The sequence below is a fragment of the Rhincodon typus genome, chromosome 35 (assembly GCF_021869965.1).
Source record: "Rhincodon typus isolate 14 chromosome 35, sRhiTyp1.1, whole genome shotgun sequence".
NCBI lineage: Eukaryota > Metazoa > Chordata > Chondrichthyes > Orectolobiformes > Rhincodontidae > Rhincodon > Rhincodon typus.
In genome coordinates this window covers 223,269-240,486 of record NC_063366.1, presented here as the reverse complement: position 1 = coordinate 240,486, position 17,218 = coordinate 223,269, and the positions used below count along the sequence as shown (strand labels likewise).

The 17,218-nt window shown below is 42.1% G+C and overlaps 1 protein-coding gene across 2 annotated transcripts in view; it reads right to left on the bottom strand.

The window, feature by feature from the left end:
- Window positions 1–14,343, bottom strand: part of LOC109932079 (protein phosphatase 1 regulatory subunit 1A-like) — a 75,552-nt gene extending 61,209 nt beyond the window's left edge. For both annotated transcript variants that reach the window (XM_048616979.1, XM_048616978.1), the window contains exons 1-2: window positions 14,246–14,343; window positions 13,627–13,820 (exon numbers count right to left, since the gene is read on the bottom strand). In XM_048616979.1, coding sequence (XP_048472936.1) covers window positions 13,627–13,728 — 102 coding nt within the window. In that variant the 5' untranslated portion in view covers window positions 13,729–13,820; window positions 14,246–14,343. The remainder of the gene's footprint in view (window positions 1–13,626; window positions 13,821–14,245) is intronic.
- Window positions 14,344–17,218: the final 2,875 nt, after the last annotated feature.

The window sequence follows — 17,218 nt, the reverse complement described above, 5'->3', positions numbered from 1 at the left end:
GCAATCTCGTCTTTAATAATGGATTGTAAAATTTTACCAGCAACCAAGGTCAGGCTAACTGGTGTTTAATTTCCCTCCCCTCGCTTCTTAAACAGGGACGTTACATTAGGCGGTCTTTGAGACCTCTAGGACCTTCCATGACTCTATTGTTTTCTGAAAGACTGCCACAAATGCCTCCACAATCTCCTCAGCTATCTCCTTCAGACCCCAGAGTGTAGTCATCTAGTCCAGGTCATTTATCCACCTTCAGACCTTTCAGCTTCCCCAGCACCTTCTCCTTAGTGACAACTACTACACTCACCTCTGCCCCCTTGACTCTCTTGAAGTTGTGGTATACTACTGGTGTCTTCCACTGTGAAAACTGACGCATAATACCAATTCAGTTCCTCCACCATTTCTTTGTTCTGTATTGCTACTTCTTCAGTACCGTTTTCCTGCTGTCCAATATCCACTCTTGCCTCTTTCTTACTTTTTAAATATCTAAAAACTCTCACAATCTTAATTTGTATTACTAGCTATTTTAACTCAAAATTCACCTGGTTAGATTTTGACAGGTTGAATTGAAGTTGTCAGAAGTTAATTTGACTTTTCTTGGAGCAAAGAGGTGTGCAGAGGTGTGCATAAAAGACAGAAGATTGACACTGATAATAGATTTGATGTAGGCACAATGGCTCGAATAATCTATAATTTCTCTGACTCTGTGATTCTGACAGAGGATTACAGACTATAATTTAACTGAGTCAGATGGTACTTGTGCAAATAGAATAAAATATATCACATATCAACAGAACAGGATAGGGCCAACTTCAAAAATTCAGAGCATTAATAAATGGAATGATCAATTTCATGGATCAGATGTGTGCTAAAATGTAAGCCGCAAGTTTCCAGTAGTAAAACATGGAATAATCCAGCAAGGGGCTGTGATGCATATTGATATCCAATCTAGGGGTTGTAATTAACAAGGACATAACAAATGATAACACAGTGAGTTTGTTTCCCCCATACTGGATTACAAATTGGATTTGAGTCTGAATGCCTGAAATGCTTCTTTCCGTGTTGTAAGTACATAGCACTCAAGTACTTAAGTATTCAATTCTATTCAATGGGATTAGCTGGTCTAGGGAGCAATACCTGGATGTATATTTGAAAGGTTTTTTTCGTGCTTTTTAAACATGGAATTCTTGACGTATGGAAAGATGAAGCAGTTTGTGTCTAATCATAGAAACCTGAAAAAAAGGCTCTAATCTACTAGCGGGGGTTAGTTGGTTTGTGTACAGAGTAACTAAATCCTGGGAATGAGTAACAGCCTGCAATCTAATAGTGTGTTCTGAACGGTTTCAGAATAGAATTCCTGATATGTGTGAATCAGTAAAAGTTTGGATTAATAGAGTCATCTGGATATTTGACAGTTGTGTGTAATTTGCAATTTAAAATCTGTAGTTAACTGCTGTTAAACATGAATGTAAAGGTCTTTCTTGAAACATACTGAATGACATTGCACCTGCACTGAGGGTGTGGTGATGCATAGTTATTATCAACTTCCATCATAAGATTGGGGGTAGGTATGTGGGTAGGAGCATGCGGGCTTGACTCTGACCAGCATGTAACTTTGGATATGTATTCATTGTGTGTTACAATGATTTTGCAAGCACCATGACTGCTCAGACAAGCCCAAGGTGATGCTGAGAAGTCCAGAATTCAGTATGTTGTACATCTGTGTGTGGATGAACCGGATCCCTATTCACAGCTGTTGTTATTTCAGATGATCGGTTGGGGGAGGACAGAGCATGTGCTCCTGGGATATGTGAGACAGATATGTTAGTTACTCCTCCTATGTATTTAGATGCCAATGCAGGAGGATGTGGATGCCCCACCTCTTGTGAAAAATGAATGCACTGACAGGGAGAGTTTTGAGAATTCGGATAGTGAACTTCATGAAATCAAGTTTTGTGGAGGGGGCTGGAAAATTAAGGTCAACGTCAAGATTAGTCATGCTTATATTCAAAGGCTGAGCAAGTTCACTAGATTATATCTTCTTCTGCATTTATTTCATGTGGCCTTATGTCCCATCACACACAGCATCACCCCACCTCCCATCCCTTGGTTGAACATTCTAACAGCTCTGAATGTTGATTTACTTCATAAAACCTGAACATTCATACAATACAATTAAGACCTGATGATTAAACGAAGTTTGTCTCAAAGAGTAATCAACATATTCAGTAAGAGCTGGAAGATTAGTGTTAGGATCATGGTTGGGGACATTTCAATGTAATTGAATACATAAGACTTAGAAGAATTCAACTCAAGACATTTAAGAGTATTGTAACATTAAATAAAATATTTTTGATCGCTCTGACAGTCTCATTTCTTAATTCTTATCAATTGTGTGACAGAAACTCAATGCAGTTAAACATAGCTAACACAGTATGAAGCGGAAAGAACACAGCAGGCCAGGCAGCATCAGAGGAACAGGAAAGTCAGCGTTTCGGGTCCGGACCCTTCTTCAGATTCAGATTTCTGAAGGAAGGTCCTGACCTGAGATGTCAGCTTTCCTGCTCCTCTGATGCTGTCTGGCCTGCTATGTTCCTCCAGCTCCACACCGTGTTATCTCTGACTCCAGCATCTGCAGTTCTTGCTATCTCGCAGTTGAACACAGTAGCTCCACGCCAGTGCTGCACACCTTCCATGCTGATCTTTCAAGGATGCAGTACTCCTTCAGCATTGGTATATTGACAGTACTTGCGTCGCTCAGAACTGGCAGATCACCAATACCCCCCTCACTATTGCTACGAACATTGTGATGACATCAATACTTTCCCACCAGCTGTAGAGCAGTCCCTCTAAACTAATTCTTGGGTAACATAACACTCACCAAATTCTGACACTCTGATAAAGTAGTGTTTCCTCAGCATTACTTCTCTGAAAACGTAGAGCTCGGTCAGCTCTCCTCCATACTAACCTTTCCATCAATTCTCACCTTCTTCCAATGCAATACTTTCCAATCCTATGCATTCAAGAGGGCACAATGTACTCACTACTGTCTCCTCAACAGTCCTATTGCCTCTCAATCTGTTCTACCCAAGTTGCAGTATAATTTCAGGACAGATGCTCCACTAGAGCGTGGAAAGTTCTTTATGAAGAGGGTGGTGGGTGCTTAGAACACGTTGCCAGCGGAGGTGGTAGAGGCGGGCACGATAGCGTCATTTAAGATGTATCTAGACAGATACATGAATGGGCAGGGAGCAGAGGGATACAGATCCTTGGAAAATAGGTGACAGGTTTAGAAAGAGAATCTGGATCGGCGCAGGCTTGGAGGGCCAAAGGGCCTGTTCCTGTGCTGTAATTTTCTTTGTTCTTTGTAGAGTACAGCTTCCTCAGGAGTGCCCTTCCTCCTGACAAGTAGACACCTCTGTAGTACATGCCCTCAAATTCTGAGAATTCCCTTGGTGCTTACTCTCAGGCAGCACATGCACGGGAATATTATCAAGTTTATGTTCACACACAACAATGTGACTTGGAAATATATCGTTTTTCCATCAGGTAGGAATTCAGGAAAATGGACAGTGAGGAACTTGCACAGTATGACATAAGTAATGGGGAGGTATTAGAGGTTCTGAGACAACAAGGTGCAGGGCTGGATGAACACAGCAGGCCGAGCAGCATCATAGGAGCAGAGAGGCTGACGTTTCAGGCCTAGACCCTTCATCAGAAAAGGGGGAGGGGAAGGGGGTTTTGAAATAAATAGGGAGAGAGTGGGAGGCGGATAGAAGAGGGATAGAGGAGAGGATAGGTGGAGAGGAAACAAACAGGTCGAAGAGGCGGGGATGGGGCCAGGAAAGGTGAGTGTAGGTAGGGAGTTAGGAAGGGGATAGGTCAGTCCAGGGAGGACGGGCAGGTCAAGGGGGCGGGATGAGGTTGGTCGGTAGGAGATGGAGGTGCGGCTTGAGGTGGGAGGAGGGGATAGGTGGGAGGAAGAACAGGTTAGGGAGGCAGGGACGAGCTGGACTGGTTTTGGGATGCAGTAGGGGGAGGGGAGATTTTGAAACTTGTGAAATCCACATTGATACCATTGGGCTGCAGGGTTCCCAAGCGGAATATGAGGTTGCAGGAACAGCAACTTCGGGTGGCATCGTTGTGGCACTGCAGGAGGCCCAGGATGGACATGTCGTCTGAGGAATGGGAGGGGGAGTTGAAATGGTTCGCGACTGGGAGGTGCAGTTGTTTATTGCGAACCGAGCGTAGGTGTATTAGAGGTTCTGTCAGGCTTAATAATGGACAAATCCCCTGGCTTGGATGAATTGCATCTGAGGCTGCTGTGGGATGTGAGGTCAGAAATTGCAGGGGCTCAAACACAAATGTTTAATTCCTCTCTGGCCATGGAGTAAGTGCCAGAGGACTATATAACAGCTAATTTGGTTGCCCTTTTCAAGAAGGATAGTAGAGATGAACCTGGAAATTACAGTCCCCTGTGTCTCACGTGAGTATTAGGGAAACTATTAAAGAAAATTCTGAAGGAGAGAATTAATACCCACTTGGAAAGGCATGGGGTTCATTAGGAATAGTCAGAATGGCTTTGTCAAAGGGATCTCATGCCTAACAAATTTGTTAGAATGTTTTTGAAAATCTGATCAAGTGTGTGGATGAGGGAAGTCCAGTTGATATAATTTATATGGATTTTAGCAAAGCTTTTGACAAGGTCCCACATGGGAGACTGATTGAGGAGGTTAAAGCACATGGAATTGAGGGAAACCTGGTGAGATAGATCAGAAACTGGCTTAGTAATAAGACACAAAGGGTAGTGGTAAAAGGCTGTTTAAATGGCTGGGTGTTGGTGTACCACAGGGATCAGTACTGGGACCCTTCTTTGTTTGTTAGATACTGAAATGATATAGATGAAAATGTAGGGGGAATGTTAGACAAATTTGCAAATGACATGAAGATTGGCAGTGTGGTTAATAGTGAAGAAGATGATTGTAAGTTATAGGAAGATATAGATGGATTGGTCAGATGTGCAGATCAGCATTAGATGATATTTAACCTTGAAAAGTACAAGGTGATGTACTTTGAAAGAAAAACAAGATGAGAGGGTGTTTAATGAATAACAGGACACTTGGTAGCTTAGAGGAACAGAGGGATCTTGGGGTAATTATTCACAGAACCATGAAGTTGGCAGAGCACATGAATAGGAGAGTTTAAAAGGCAGATGGGACACTTGTTTTCATCAGTTATGGCAGAGAGTATAAGAGCAAGGAGGTAATGTTAGAGTTGTACAGAGTTGTACAGAGCGTTGGTTAGGCCATAACTGGAGTTCTGGTCACCTCACTACAGGATAAATTAGCACTTGAGGGGGTACAGATGTGGTTCACCAGGATGTTGCCTGGGATGGAGAAGTTGAGCTGTAAGCGGTGACTAGATAGGCTTGGATTGTTTTCTTTAGAGCAGAGAAGACAGAGGGGGGACATGATTGAGTTGTACAAGATTGTGAAGGGTATGGACAGGGTGAATAGAGAACACTTTTTCCCCCTTGGTTTAGGGGTCAGTTACAAGACGGCATAGTTTCAGGGTAAGGAGCAGAAAATTCAGAGGGGATTTGGGAAAAGAAAGCTCTTTCAATCAGTAGGTGTTGGGTAGTGGGTAGTGGAGGCTGGAAATCTTACAATCTTTAAAAAAATATTTGGATGTGCACTTCAAAAGATCATAACATCCAAGGATATGGGACAAGTGCAGGAAATTGGGATCAGAGCACTTTTAGTGGTTGTTATGTCAGTGCAGGCTCAATGAGCCAAAGGACCTTTTTGTGATGCAAGAATCTATGAATCAATGTCACTAAATCAAAAGTCTGAAACCACCTTCCTTACAGCACTGTGGATGCACCTTCATCCCAACAACGTCTCAATATGCTTTTCTCTTGTGCAGGAAGGGATGATGAATAAAGTCTAGCCTACTGAGTAAAGCTGTATCATAGAACCCCTCCAGTGTGAAAGCAGTCATTCGGCCCATCACGTATACAGCGACCAGCTGAAGAGCATCCTAACCAAATCCACTCCCTATCACTATAACCTTACATTTCCCGTAGCTAACCAAACTAGCCTGCACATCTCTGGGCACTATGGCAATTTAGCATGGCCAACTACGTAACCTGCACATCTTGGGTCTTTGGGAGGGATCCAGAGGAAACCCACGCAGACACAGGGAGAACATGCAAACTCCACACATACAGTCACCTGAGACCAGAATCGAATCAGAGTCCTTGGCATGGTGAGACAGCAATGCTAACCACTGAGCCGCCCCATGGAACCCCATGAAAAATAATAAATAAATAAATAATAAAACTGAATTGCTCATTCGATGTTCATTCTTCACCAAGTAAGCTCAGCCTTAGTGCTGCCTCCTACAGTCCTGCGCATGAATGGAAATCCCTTCCACAGCAGAACATTGCTTCTTCATTCATGTTCCTCTGAGAAAGTGTCAATTTCTCACTCTTGGTCGACCAGCAGTGTAACAGACCCAATAATTCCTAACTAACAACACAGCCGTCCATCTCTCACAGGTAAAAGTGAGTCTGGTTTACATTTAGTTTAGTTTGTTGGTATGGATTTGATGGGGAAAATGAGCAAAGATTGTATGACGCTCTGATTACAGCCCAACCTCAGTACTGGCCCTACATAGTACTGACCCTCATTTATTTGGGGCAGCATGGTGGCTCAGTGGTTAGCACTGCTGCCTCACAGTGCCAGGGACCCAGGTTCAATTCTACCTTTGGGTGACTGTCTGTGTGGAGTTTGCACATTCTCCCCACGTCTGCGTGGGTTTCCTCCGGGTGCTGTGGTTTCCTCCCATAGTTCAAAGATGTGCAGGTTATGTAGATTGGCCATCCTAAATTGCCCATAGTGTCTGGGGGTGTGTAAGTTAGGTGGATTAGCCATCCAAAATGGCAGGGTTACAGTGAAAGGTAAGGTGATGGGTCTGGGGTGGGATGCTCTTCAGAGGGGCAACATGGACTTGTTGGTCTGTTTCCACACTATAGGGATTCTACGATATTCGAATATGGAGAGGACAGGTGGGGGCACATCTGAGGTATTTATGCAGTATTGATAACTTCATCTAAAGAATAATGTCAAAGCTATAGAAGTAGTTTAGAGAAGGTCATCGAATATATGAATACCTGGAGTTGGCAGTTTGTTTTATGAGGAAACTTTGGAAAGACTAGATGTGTATCTACTGAGTTAAAATTAGAGAAGATTACTTGATTGAAACACAGAAATTAATGAAGGGTGTTTACAGGGTAGATATGGAAAGGATTATTTCCCATAGAGGAAAGTTAAATAAGATGTTGTCATTGATAATAAACATGAAGTTCACTACCCTCACTTACCTCTGAGTCTTTGAACCTCTTTCTCAAAACGTGGTAGAAGTAGCTGTTGAATTTTTCTTTAATATGGGGTAGATAATTTGTATTATTTGAGAAGTTGAATGGTTGGTAGGGAAGGACAGGAATGTGGGTTTTAATCATAGAATCACACAGCATTTCAGTCCGTGGAGTCTGTACCACCAAAACTATCTTATGTCGTACACCAGTTGCCTGCACTGGGCCCATAGCCTTGAATGTTATGACACTTGAAGTGCTCACCCAAGTTTCTTTTTTAATTTGTGAGGTGGGCAGTTAGCCTCAGAGCATATGGGATTCAGGCTCGATTCCAGCCTTGGGGAACTGTATGTGTGGAGTTTGCATGTTCCCCGCGTCTGCGCAGGTTTCTCCCGGGTGCTCCGGTTTCTTCCGACAGTCCAAAGATGTGCAGGTTGGGTGGATTGGCAATGCTAAATTGTCCGTAGTGCTCAGGAAAGTGTAGGCTAAGTGGATTAGCTGTGGTAAATGCAGGATTTCGGGGATAGGCTGAGGGCTGTGTCTGATGGGATGCTCTTCAAAGGGTTGGTGCAGAATAGAGGGGCTGAATGGCCTCTTCCGCATTGCGGAGATTCTCTGTTTCTGATTACTCTCCCAGGCAACTGAGGGAAGAGCAAGAATCCAGTTACAAACTCAGAATTTCTAAAGTGGGAGATAACAGAGCAAGACTCTCACTACCCTCTGGGTGAAAATCTGTTGCTTAAATTCCATCAAAACTTCTTGCCTTCCCCTTGAATAATACACTCCCTTGCTATTAATCCCTCAACTAAGGGGAACAGCTGCTTTCTGTTCACCTGTCTATGCTTCTCATAAACGTATTCATCTCTATCAGCTCCCCTCCCAATCTTCCCCACTCAAAATAAAAACCGTAGAATGTGCGGCGTCTCTTCATAGCTGTCTACCCCAGGGGCAACATCCTGATGAATCTGTTTTGTACCCCTCCAGTGTAAACAAATCATTTCCCTGCAGTGTGGTGACCATAACTGCACACAGTACTCCAGCTCAGACAAAATTCTGTTACACCTGCATGACATCTCTTATTTTATAATCAATACCATAACTGGTAAAACCAAACATCTTTATGCCTTCTTAACTACCCTGTTACTCTATTGTCCCTATCACCTAACTCTAACACATGAAGTATTTGCTTCAACATCAGAGCAGACATGGAGGGTTGAATGACCTACTCCTGCTCCTTCTTTATTTTGAGCCTCAGTACTCAACCTCTTATAGTGCTCTGCTCCCTCTGTACTGCCCACTACTGGTGTTGTCACCTCCCCTCCCCACCTCAGTATTGCCCTATTGGCCATGATGTTGCATTCCCTCAGCACTGTACCTTCTAAAACGCAGCCAATTCTCAAACTATCTTTTCACAAAGGCAGCACCTGGAATATCACAGAAAAGTAATGAAGAAAATGTAATTTCTGACTTATGTCTGTGCCAATTGAATCACTGCTGGCACATTAATTGAACGGGCTTTCATGTGCAGCATCCGCCCACATGATGGTGAAGTAAGGAGAATTCCACAGGTCATATCTTGCCAGGGTAAATAACCACTCGCTTTCTGTTTCAAAATATGCATAGAATCTATTATGGAGGACAGAGTGCAAGCTAGGCTGCAGGTGTAAACGCTCAGGTTATTGTCTCAGCTTCTCCTATCTTTAATCAAAGCTAAATTAAGACTTTTAATTGCCAACACAGGGAGACTGTTGCCAATGGAGATCAGCAAGTTTGGTGAGTGGGGTGGCTAATGACGATGACCGTAGACTTGGAGCTCATGATCAGCATGCATATGTGAAACAACTTGTAGGAGAGCCAGGGAATAGCCTACTCTCATATCAGATGACATATAATTCAAACGTATGTGTAAAACAGAGTATATACCCATGTCTGTATGTCAGAAAGGCTGTATCGTTATGTAATTGCCACTGAGGTCACATATGTGTGTGTGCATGTAAAGGTTAGTGGGTGATAGAGAGCATGTGAGTGTGACAGAGATAGAGACTCTGCTGTGTATGTGTGACTAATGTTTGTTTGTGTGCGAGACAGTATGAGAGTCCATCTATGTGTGAGTGAATGTGTATGCGTGGGTCAGAAAGAGAGAGAGAAAGACTAGTTGTCTATGTATGTGGAAGTCAGTCTATGTATGAACACAGCAGGCCTGGCAGCATCAGAGGAGCAGGGAAGTTGATGTTTCGGGTCGGAACCCTACCCAAAATGTTAGCTTTCCTGCTCCTCTGATTCTGCAGGGCCTGCTGTGTTCCTTCAGCTCCGCACTGTGTTGTCTCTCACTCCAGCATCTGCAGTTCTTGCTATCTTTATGTATGTCTTTGCTGGTTTCTTTACAACACTGTGTAAATGAGTCTCTCTGACCATGACAGAGAAAGACATGAAGCTCTAGGCCCGAAACGTCAGCCTTCCTGCTCCTCTGATGCTGCTTGGCCTGCTGTGTTCATCCAGCTCTACACCTTGTTATCACTGCTCGTTTGTTTACTTATAACGTAGGTCTTGTGCATTTCTTGATGTTTCTGAGTGTCTGTTGTTCTGTGTTTGGTCTTGCAGCGGATTGCTACATTTCTAAGCTGCATATATCATTGGACTTTGCCACCTATTTATTTGCAGCAGCTAACTTGAGGGTGAATCAAAGCTGCAACATTTTAGGCAGGAAGCAGTTAAAAAGAAATTATAAAGATAAAGCGAGTTCAGGCCTGCTGCCTGGATTACTGGAAGCTCTTAAAAGTCATGAGGGCAGACAAGTTATGCATAATGTGCCTTGTAAAATATAGGCAGGAAAGATGAGAAACGATTAATTGATCCCGCAAAACCATGGATTTGCGTCACAATGTCATTGTACAGGACACTGAATACCAGCTCCCACATTCATTGCCAACAGTCAATCAACAGCCAGAATTGTCACAGCCCAATTACACATCAGGGTAAAACATCTGTTGGTGTAGCTTATTTTAGAGGAACTATTTCTAAAGAGCCATTATCAAAATGCATTTTTTTTCCACTTATTTACCATTGCAACCAAAGTTAATTCGATTCAATACAGAGATGGTAGGAACTGCCGATGCTGGAGTCTGAGATAACAAGGTGTAGAGCTGGATGAACACAGCAGGCCAGGCAGTATCAGAGGAACAGGAAAGCTGACGGGTCCAGACATCAGCTTTCCTGCTTCTCTAATGCTGCCTGGCCTGGTGTGTTCATCCAGCTCTACACCTTGTTATCTCTTCTATTCAATACAGTCATTTTCTTTCAGAACTTGTCAATTTATCATACGTTTTGCATTTAATCACTCAGATTAAATTTTGCAGAGCTATTTGAACTGCAGAATGAAATTTGATTAATTGAATAGCTCCGCTAGACATAATCGAGCAGACAATTTTAAGGCAACGGGAATCTAGTCTTTGTGAATTATTTCAGTGCACTTGCTTGGAGGAGTTGTGAAATACTTCCAGAATAGGTTGCATTAAATCCTGTATTTAGTGATTAGGGGTAGCGTCACAGCCATTGTTCCACACGATACTCCCTAGAATCCTTTCTTTTGTCAGTTTTGCATATTTCGTTTTGTTATGACACACCTTTGTAACAGGTGAAACTTGTAGCTGGGTCTCCTAGTTCAGTTTTATTGCCAGTCATTTTTATATATCATTTTTTGCCAGTTTTAACTGGTCTCCAGAGATAGCAAGAACTGCAGATGCTGGAGTCGGAGACAATACAGTCTGGAGCTGGAGGAACACAGCAAGCCAGGCAGCAGAGGAGCAGGAAAGTTAATGTTTTGGGTCGGGTTCCGGCCTGAAATGTCAACTTTCCTGCTCCTCTGATGCTGCGGCCTGCTGTGTTCCTCCAGCTCCACGCTGTATTAACCTGTCTCCGTATGTATGCTGAGATAATAGGAACTGCCGATGCTGGAGAATCTGAGATAACAAAGTGTAGAGATGGATGAACAAGGTGTAGAGCTTGGCCTGCTGTGTTCATCCAGCTCTACACCTTGTTATCTCCATATGTGTGCTAGCTGTCTTGCTCGTTTGTACAATCGAACAAGGTCAGCATACAATTAAGAGCAGCAGCAAAGATCACTTAAAGTTACCATACACCAACTAGCATTCAGCTGTGTCATTTCATGTTTTAAATACTAAAATTAGCAGCTAATTCAAGTAGAAATTCTTGATGTGCTTTCATTTTTTTTCTTTTTGTAAATTCTTTAACCTTTTACAACATTAGTCGATGTGAGGTTATTAATTGAACTCAAAGTTTCTGCTCTGACAATAAGAAAAGTTCTGTTGTGTCAAAAGAGCCCTGCTATTTAATCTTCCATGGTGGTATGTTGCATTGGATGGTTAATCATGGTGTGACTAATTTTTAAACAAGCTCAGTACAAGATCTGAAAGAACTGTGGATGCTGTAAATCAGGAACAAAAACAAAGTTGCTGGAAAAGCTCAGCAGGTCTGGCAGCATCTGTGAAGGAAAAAACTGAATTAACATTTCGGGTCCGGGGTTCTGAAATGAAGGGTCACTGGACCCGAAACATTAATTCTGTTTTTTCCTTCACAGATGCTGCCGGACAGGCTGAGCTTTTCCAGCAACTTTGTTTTTGTCAGTACAAGATCCGTTCCCTCAGCAGCTAATCACTGCTTTTGAGGATTGAGCAGTCTAGGAAAGACAATCAATCATCGAGGAGTATTCATTCTCAGGCAAACTGTTCAACCTTAAACTGAACAAACAAGGACGCCACCTCTTGCATTCTGCATTCACAGTTGGTCAAAAAACAAATGATTGGGGTGAGGTCTCAAGTTCAGAAATGTGACTTCACGCAAAGCCTTATCAGCTGAACCAATGGATTTTGTTTCAATGCTGGATTGCTGTTCAACATGTCTTCCAGATTAAAATAATCATCTAGTTAGCTTCACTCCACTGTTCCATCCGCATAAGCCCTTTATTATCTTCCAGCCTCTGTCCAATTGCCTAATTAAACTTGCTAATGAATGGCCTCAAGCAGATATATAGATTTATAGAGACATACAGCAGGTAAACAGACTCTTTAATCCAACTCGTCCATGTCGACCAGAAATCCTAAATTAATCTAAATCCCACTTGCCAGCATTTGGCCCTCTAAACCCTTCCTATTCATATACCCTTCCAGATGCCTTTTAAATGTTGTAATTGTACCAGATTCCACCAGCTTTTTTGGCATCTCATTCCATGTAAGCACCACCCTCTGCATGAAAAGGTTGCCCTTTAGGTCCCTTTTAAATCTTTCCCCTCTTACCTTAAACCTATGCCTTCTAATTTTGGGCTACCCTACCCTGGGGCAAACACCTTGGCTATTCATCATATCCAGGCCACTCAAGATTTTATAAACCTGTATGAGTTCACCCCTCAGCTGCTGATGCTCCAGGGAAAATAGCCACAGCCTATTCAGCCTACAGCTTAAACCCCCCCAAACCTGGCAACATCTTTGCAAATCTTTTCTGAATCCTTTCAAGTTTCACAACATTTTTCCTATAACAGAGAGGCCAGAACTGAACACAGTATTCCAGGAGTTCCATACTCAATGGACGGACCAATAAAAGGCAAGTGCACCAAACACCTTCCTCACTACCGTGTCTACCTGCAACTTCACTTTTAAGGAACTATGAACCTGCACCCCAAGTTCTCTTTGTTCTTATATCATGCTGTTCAGATCAGAAGTAAATCATTGCATAAACAATTGTGTCCTTATTTCAGCACTCCATTAAACATCAATTGTATTAAATCTGTGCATTCTGCTTGCTCACAACATCATTATGATTTAGTTTGTGTCGAAAAAAAAGATCAGTGATTCAAAGCATATCTGTCTAATCTGCTCCACTCTCATAGCAATGGTAACAGTTGCTCATACAGCATTTGAGAAGCAGAGATCCCCCAACAGAACTGACATTACTAAAACCCATTACATTCATTTCAGTCATGTTTGTTTCCGAATGGTCTTAATTTTGTGTCCTCTGGTTACCACAACATTTTTTCACCTGGAAACTACTTACGAACAAATGGAACTTGATAGAATTTTGACTTGATGCGGAGGACACATTTGCCGGAAATAGAAAAACAATTTTAAGTAAATGACATGACATAATTGAAACATGTGCCTTAGTTTTTTTTTTAAGTTTGTTTGCTAGATGGGCTATGTGGGGTCTTATTCCTTTATGTATCATGCGAGGAATAATAATGTTACCTGCTCTGCCATCTGTGGGTCAAGACCCAAATCCAGTGTTGGTTCTTCAAACTTTATTCTCTGAGAATCACTGTCCATTTTCCAATCTGCAGTTCTGCTCATAGCTGTATTGCACTGTCTGCAGCACAACCTTCAGCTGCTGCACTGCCAGTCTCTGCATCGCCTTCTCCTCCCCCTCCCACTCTTCCATACTCCTGAATAACAAGGTAGTTTCAGATTACAAACTCGAGGCAATAACTGTCATCACACAGTACAAAGTTCAGCTGCATTAAGGGTTACACGCAGATTAAATATCCCAAACACAGTCTCATTAGAGAATTCCAGTCTAGAATATCTAGACTGTCTAGATCGGTATTGTCATGGACCAGACCAAACCCCCACAAAATATATTAAGAATATAACAGAAGACTAGGGTCTAGGTTACTCTAAAGCTAAGTGTAAGGCATTGTGTTTCAGATGCAATTCATTTAGTCAAACTACTTGACACCAAGCAAAACTTCAGTTAAAATACAGACAAAATAAAAATAAAAGAACTTGCTTAGAAAATGCTTAGCAAAATAATATATACGTTATTTACTACTAAATTAACTGTTCCAATATAGCAACATCTCAAACAAACCCTTGGTAGAAGCAAATTCTGTAAAATATATTGTCTGTCTAGCAGCAGGAAGAGAACCCCAGCTTTTAGCTATAACAAAGAGAGGATCAAGAGCTTCCACATCCAGCTTCAAGACTCCGGCAATTGCTGAGAGCTAAAACTAAAAATCCTGATTCTGTTGGATTTTGACTCCACCCATTCAAGCTATTTCTATTGTTCCAACTTTTAAAAAAAATCCCAAGGCTTCACAAGCTTTTTACTTTATTGTCTTTGAGCAGAACGCTCATTACCTCTGTCTCAAGCTTTCTCATAAAAAAAGTAATGGCAAAATACACCTCTTAATGCTATAGTATCGACACAATATCTCAAAATTAGATGTACAGTGAATGTCTCGAAACTCAGTTCCATTAAATACACCAATGGCAGACACAGTACTGTCAGCACAGCTGAGAGGTCTTGGCTGGTTTTGCACAGTCCCAGAAAACAGTAGCATGACAGGAACAACTAGTTGTCAGAGGAAGGAAGAGTTGGCCAGAAACAATCAAAATAAAGCTACCTGAACACTGCTAAATTAATCATTCCTAAGCCCAGCATGGCACGAGCTAGATCTACCTAACTGTCATTTTATGTGCTCTCCTGCTATGAAATTACTGGACCCAATCCACTTTCATGAGCCTTGACATGGGTGTTTACAGGCTGTTTTCAGGACTTTTGTAGACTCCAGAATTATTAAGTCTGGATAATTGCAACTGTTTTGTTTTTTTGCTTTGGAGAAACAAATGTTGAAAGAAGTTTATACAAGATGTTCAAAATTAGGAGGGGACTAGTCAGACCAGGTTGGGAGAACATTGTGGGCAAGAGGGTGCAGATTTAAGTTAATTGGTTTTATAAACAAGTGCGTAATGTGGACATGAGAAAAACTCTATCTTGAACAAAGCAAGCAGTTTAGGTCAACAATGCACTGCCTGAGACCTTTTTAGAGGCACATTCAATGAAAGCATCTGAAAATTGAAGTCGAATGATACTTGCAAAGGAACGGCAGACCCTTTCTGCTTGCAAGGAATCATTTTGAGAATGTCACTAAATGAGCTGCTCATTTGGAGAGCCCAAGAGGTTCAATGGGACAAACGTCCTCAGACTACACTGTAGTAATTATGGTATTTTGTCATTGTCTTCAATTTAAGCCTTACATCTCTATTTTTTCCAGCAATTACTGGACTCTCTGCTCAGTGGCATTTGTCAATTCAGACAAAGAAACAGGAGGGCCCCGGACATAAAGTTGGATACAAATCTTTCCTCATTGGTACTACACAAGGGCTGAATGCAACATTTAATACTAAATTAGTAACATTAAAATGGAAGTGTTCTGTGCAGACACAACAAGTTCTCGTCCGCAGAAACCACATTACATGTGTTTGTTACTTTATGGTATGTGGCAGGGCAGAGGAGAGGTTGCACAAATTCGCCGCAGAACCAGTTCTCAATAACTTGCGGCCAAGAATAGAATGAAACTTCAAAGTCAAGTTATACTCTTCTTATGTCAGATAGTTTGTAAAGGTGAACCACATGCCCTTTGGAAAAATGGTGACCGGTTGTTTTTTCTTAAACTCCTCCTTTCTTGTAGTGAAATACAAAGATTGCACGGAGTGATGACGGAACAGTCATATACTCCAAAGTCACTGAGAAGATTGTATCTTCTGTTACTAAAGAAATTCGTGCCAGTCTTTGCGGATGTTTCTTATATACAAACCTTTAGAACAAGCTATTAAAGGCAATGCTTTTAAAAATGGCTAATGTATCAGGAAGCAAGATTTTCGGTTTTCAGCAGCAATTATTTTTTAAAGCAGCGAACAACTTTGGGAGATATTTCTGGAGGACAGCAGCCGAATAAATTATATGTTGGATATGTACATATTAATTTTCTATTGTGGAGCCGCCTAGCTTTTGTTCAGGATATTTTTTAGTGTACAAGTAAGTAAACTTTTAATTTTATTATCAATACAGTGTGCAGCTGGAGAAACACAGCAGGTCAGGCAGCATCAGAGGAGCAGGAAAGTCAACATTTCGGTGAAGGGCGTAAACCCGAAACGTTGACTTTCCTGCTCCTCTGATTAGGCCTGACCTGCTGTGTTCCTCCAGCTCCACACTGTTGACTCTGACTCCAGCATCTGCAGTTCTTGCTTTCTCCGGATGACTTTCAATTTTATTGAGTGGTTTGCTAATGTGTTATTGTGTGTAAATTACCACAAGCTACCAAATTTTGCTACTTATTAAGAAATCTTACAATCAATACTGAAACAATTAAATTTAATGCATGTAGAAACCTAAAAAAAGCCCTCATCATGTAAGCAAGTTAAGCCACACAACTCAACTTAGCTTTTACATGATTAACTGTGGAATTCAGAGATAATTTCAAACAACAGTTTATCCCTGGATGTCCAGGTTTGGATCCTTCGGTCACAGTTGGGTTCTCTCGAATTCTGCTACTGAAGAACCCTTAAATTGATTTCTGATCGGATTTTCTGCCTTGAGGTTTCTGATGTGACATTATTTATGATGCTTTGGATCCGTTCATCTGTAACGATGATGACACTTGTGGAGTTGTCAGGTCTGTACCTTAGAGATAGTAGGAACTGCAGATGCTGGAGAATCTGAGATAACAAGGTGTAGAGCTGGATGAACACAGCAGGCCAAGCAGCATCAGAGGAGCAGGAAAGCTGACGTTTCGGGCCTCGACCCTTCTTCAGAAATGGGGGAGGGGAAGGGGGTTCTGAAATAAATAGGGAGAGAGGGGGAGGCGGATAGAAGATGGATAGAGGAGAAGATAGGTGGAGAGGAGACAGACAGGTCAAAGAGATGGGGATGGAGCCAGTAAAGGTGAGTGTAGATGGGGAGTTAGGGAGGGGATAGGTCAGTCCAGGGAGGACGGACAGGTCAAGGGGGCAGGATGAGGTTAGTAGGTAGGAGATGGGGTGGGGCTTGAGGTGGGAGGAG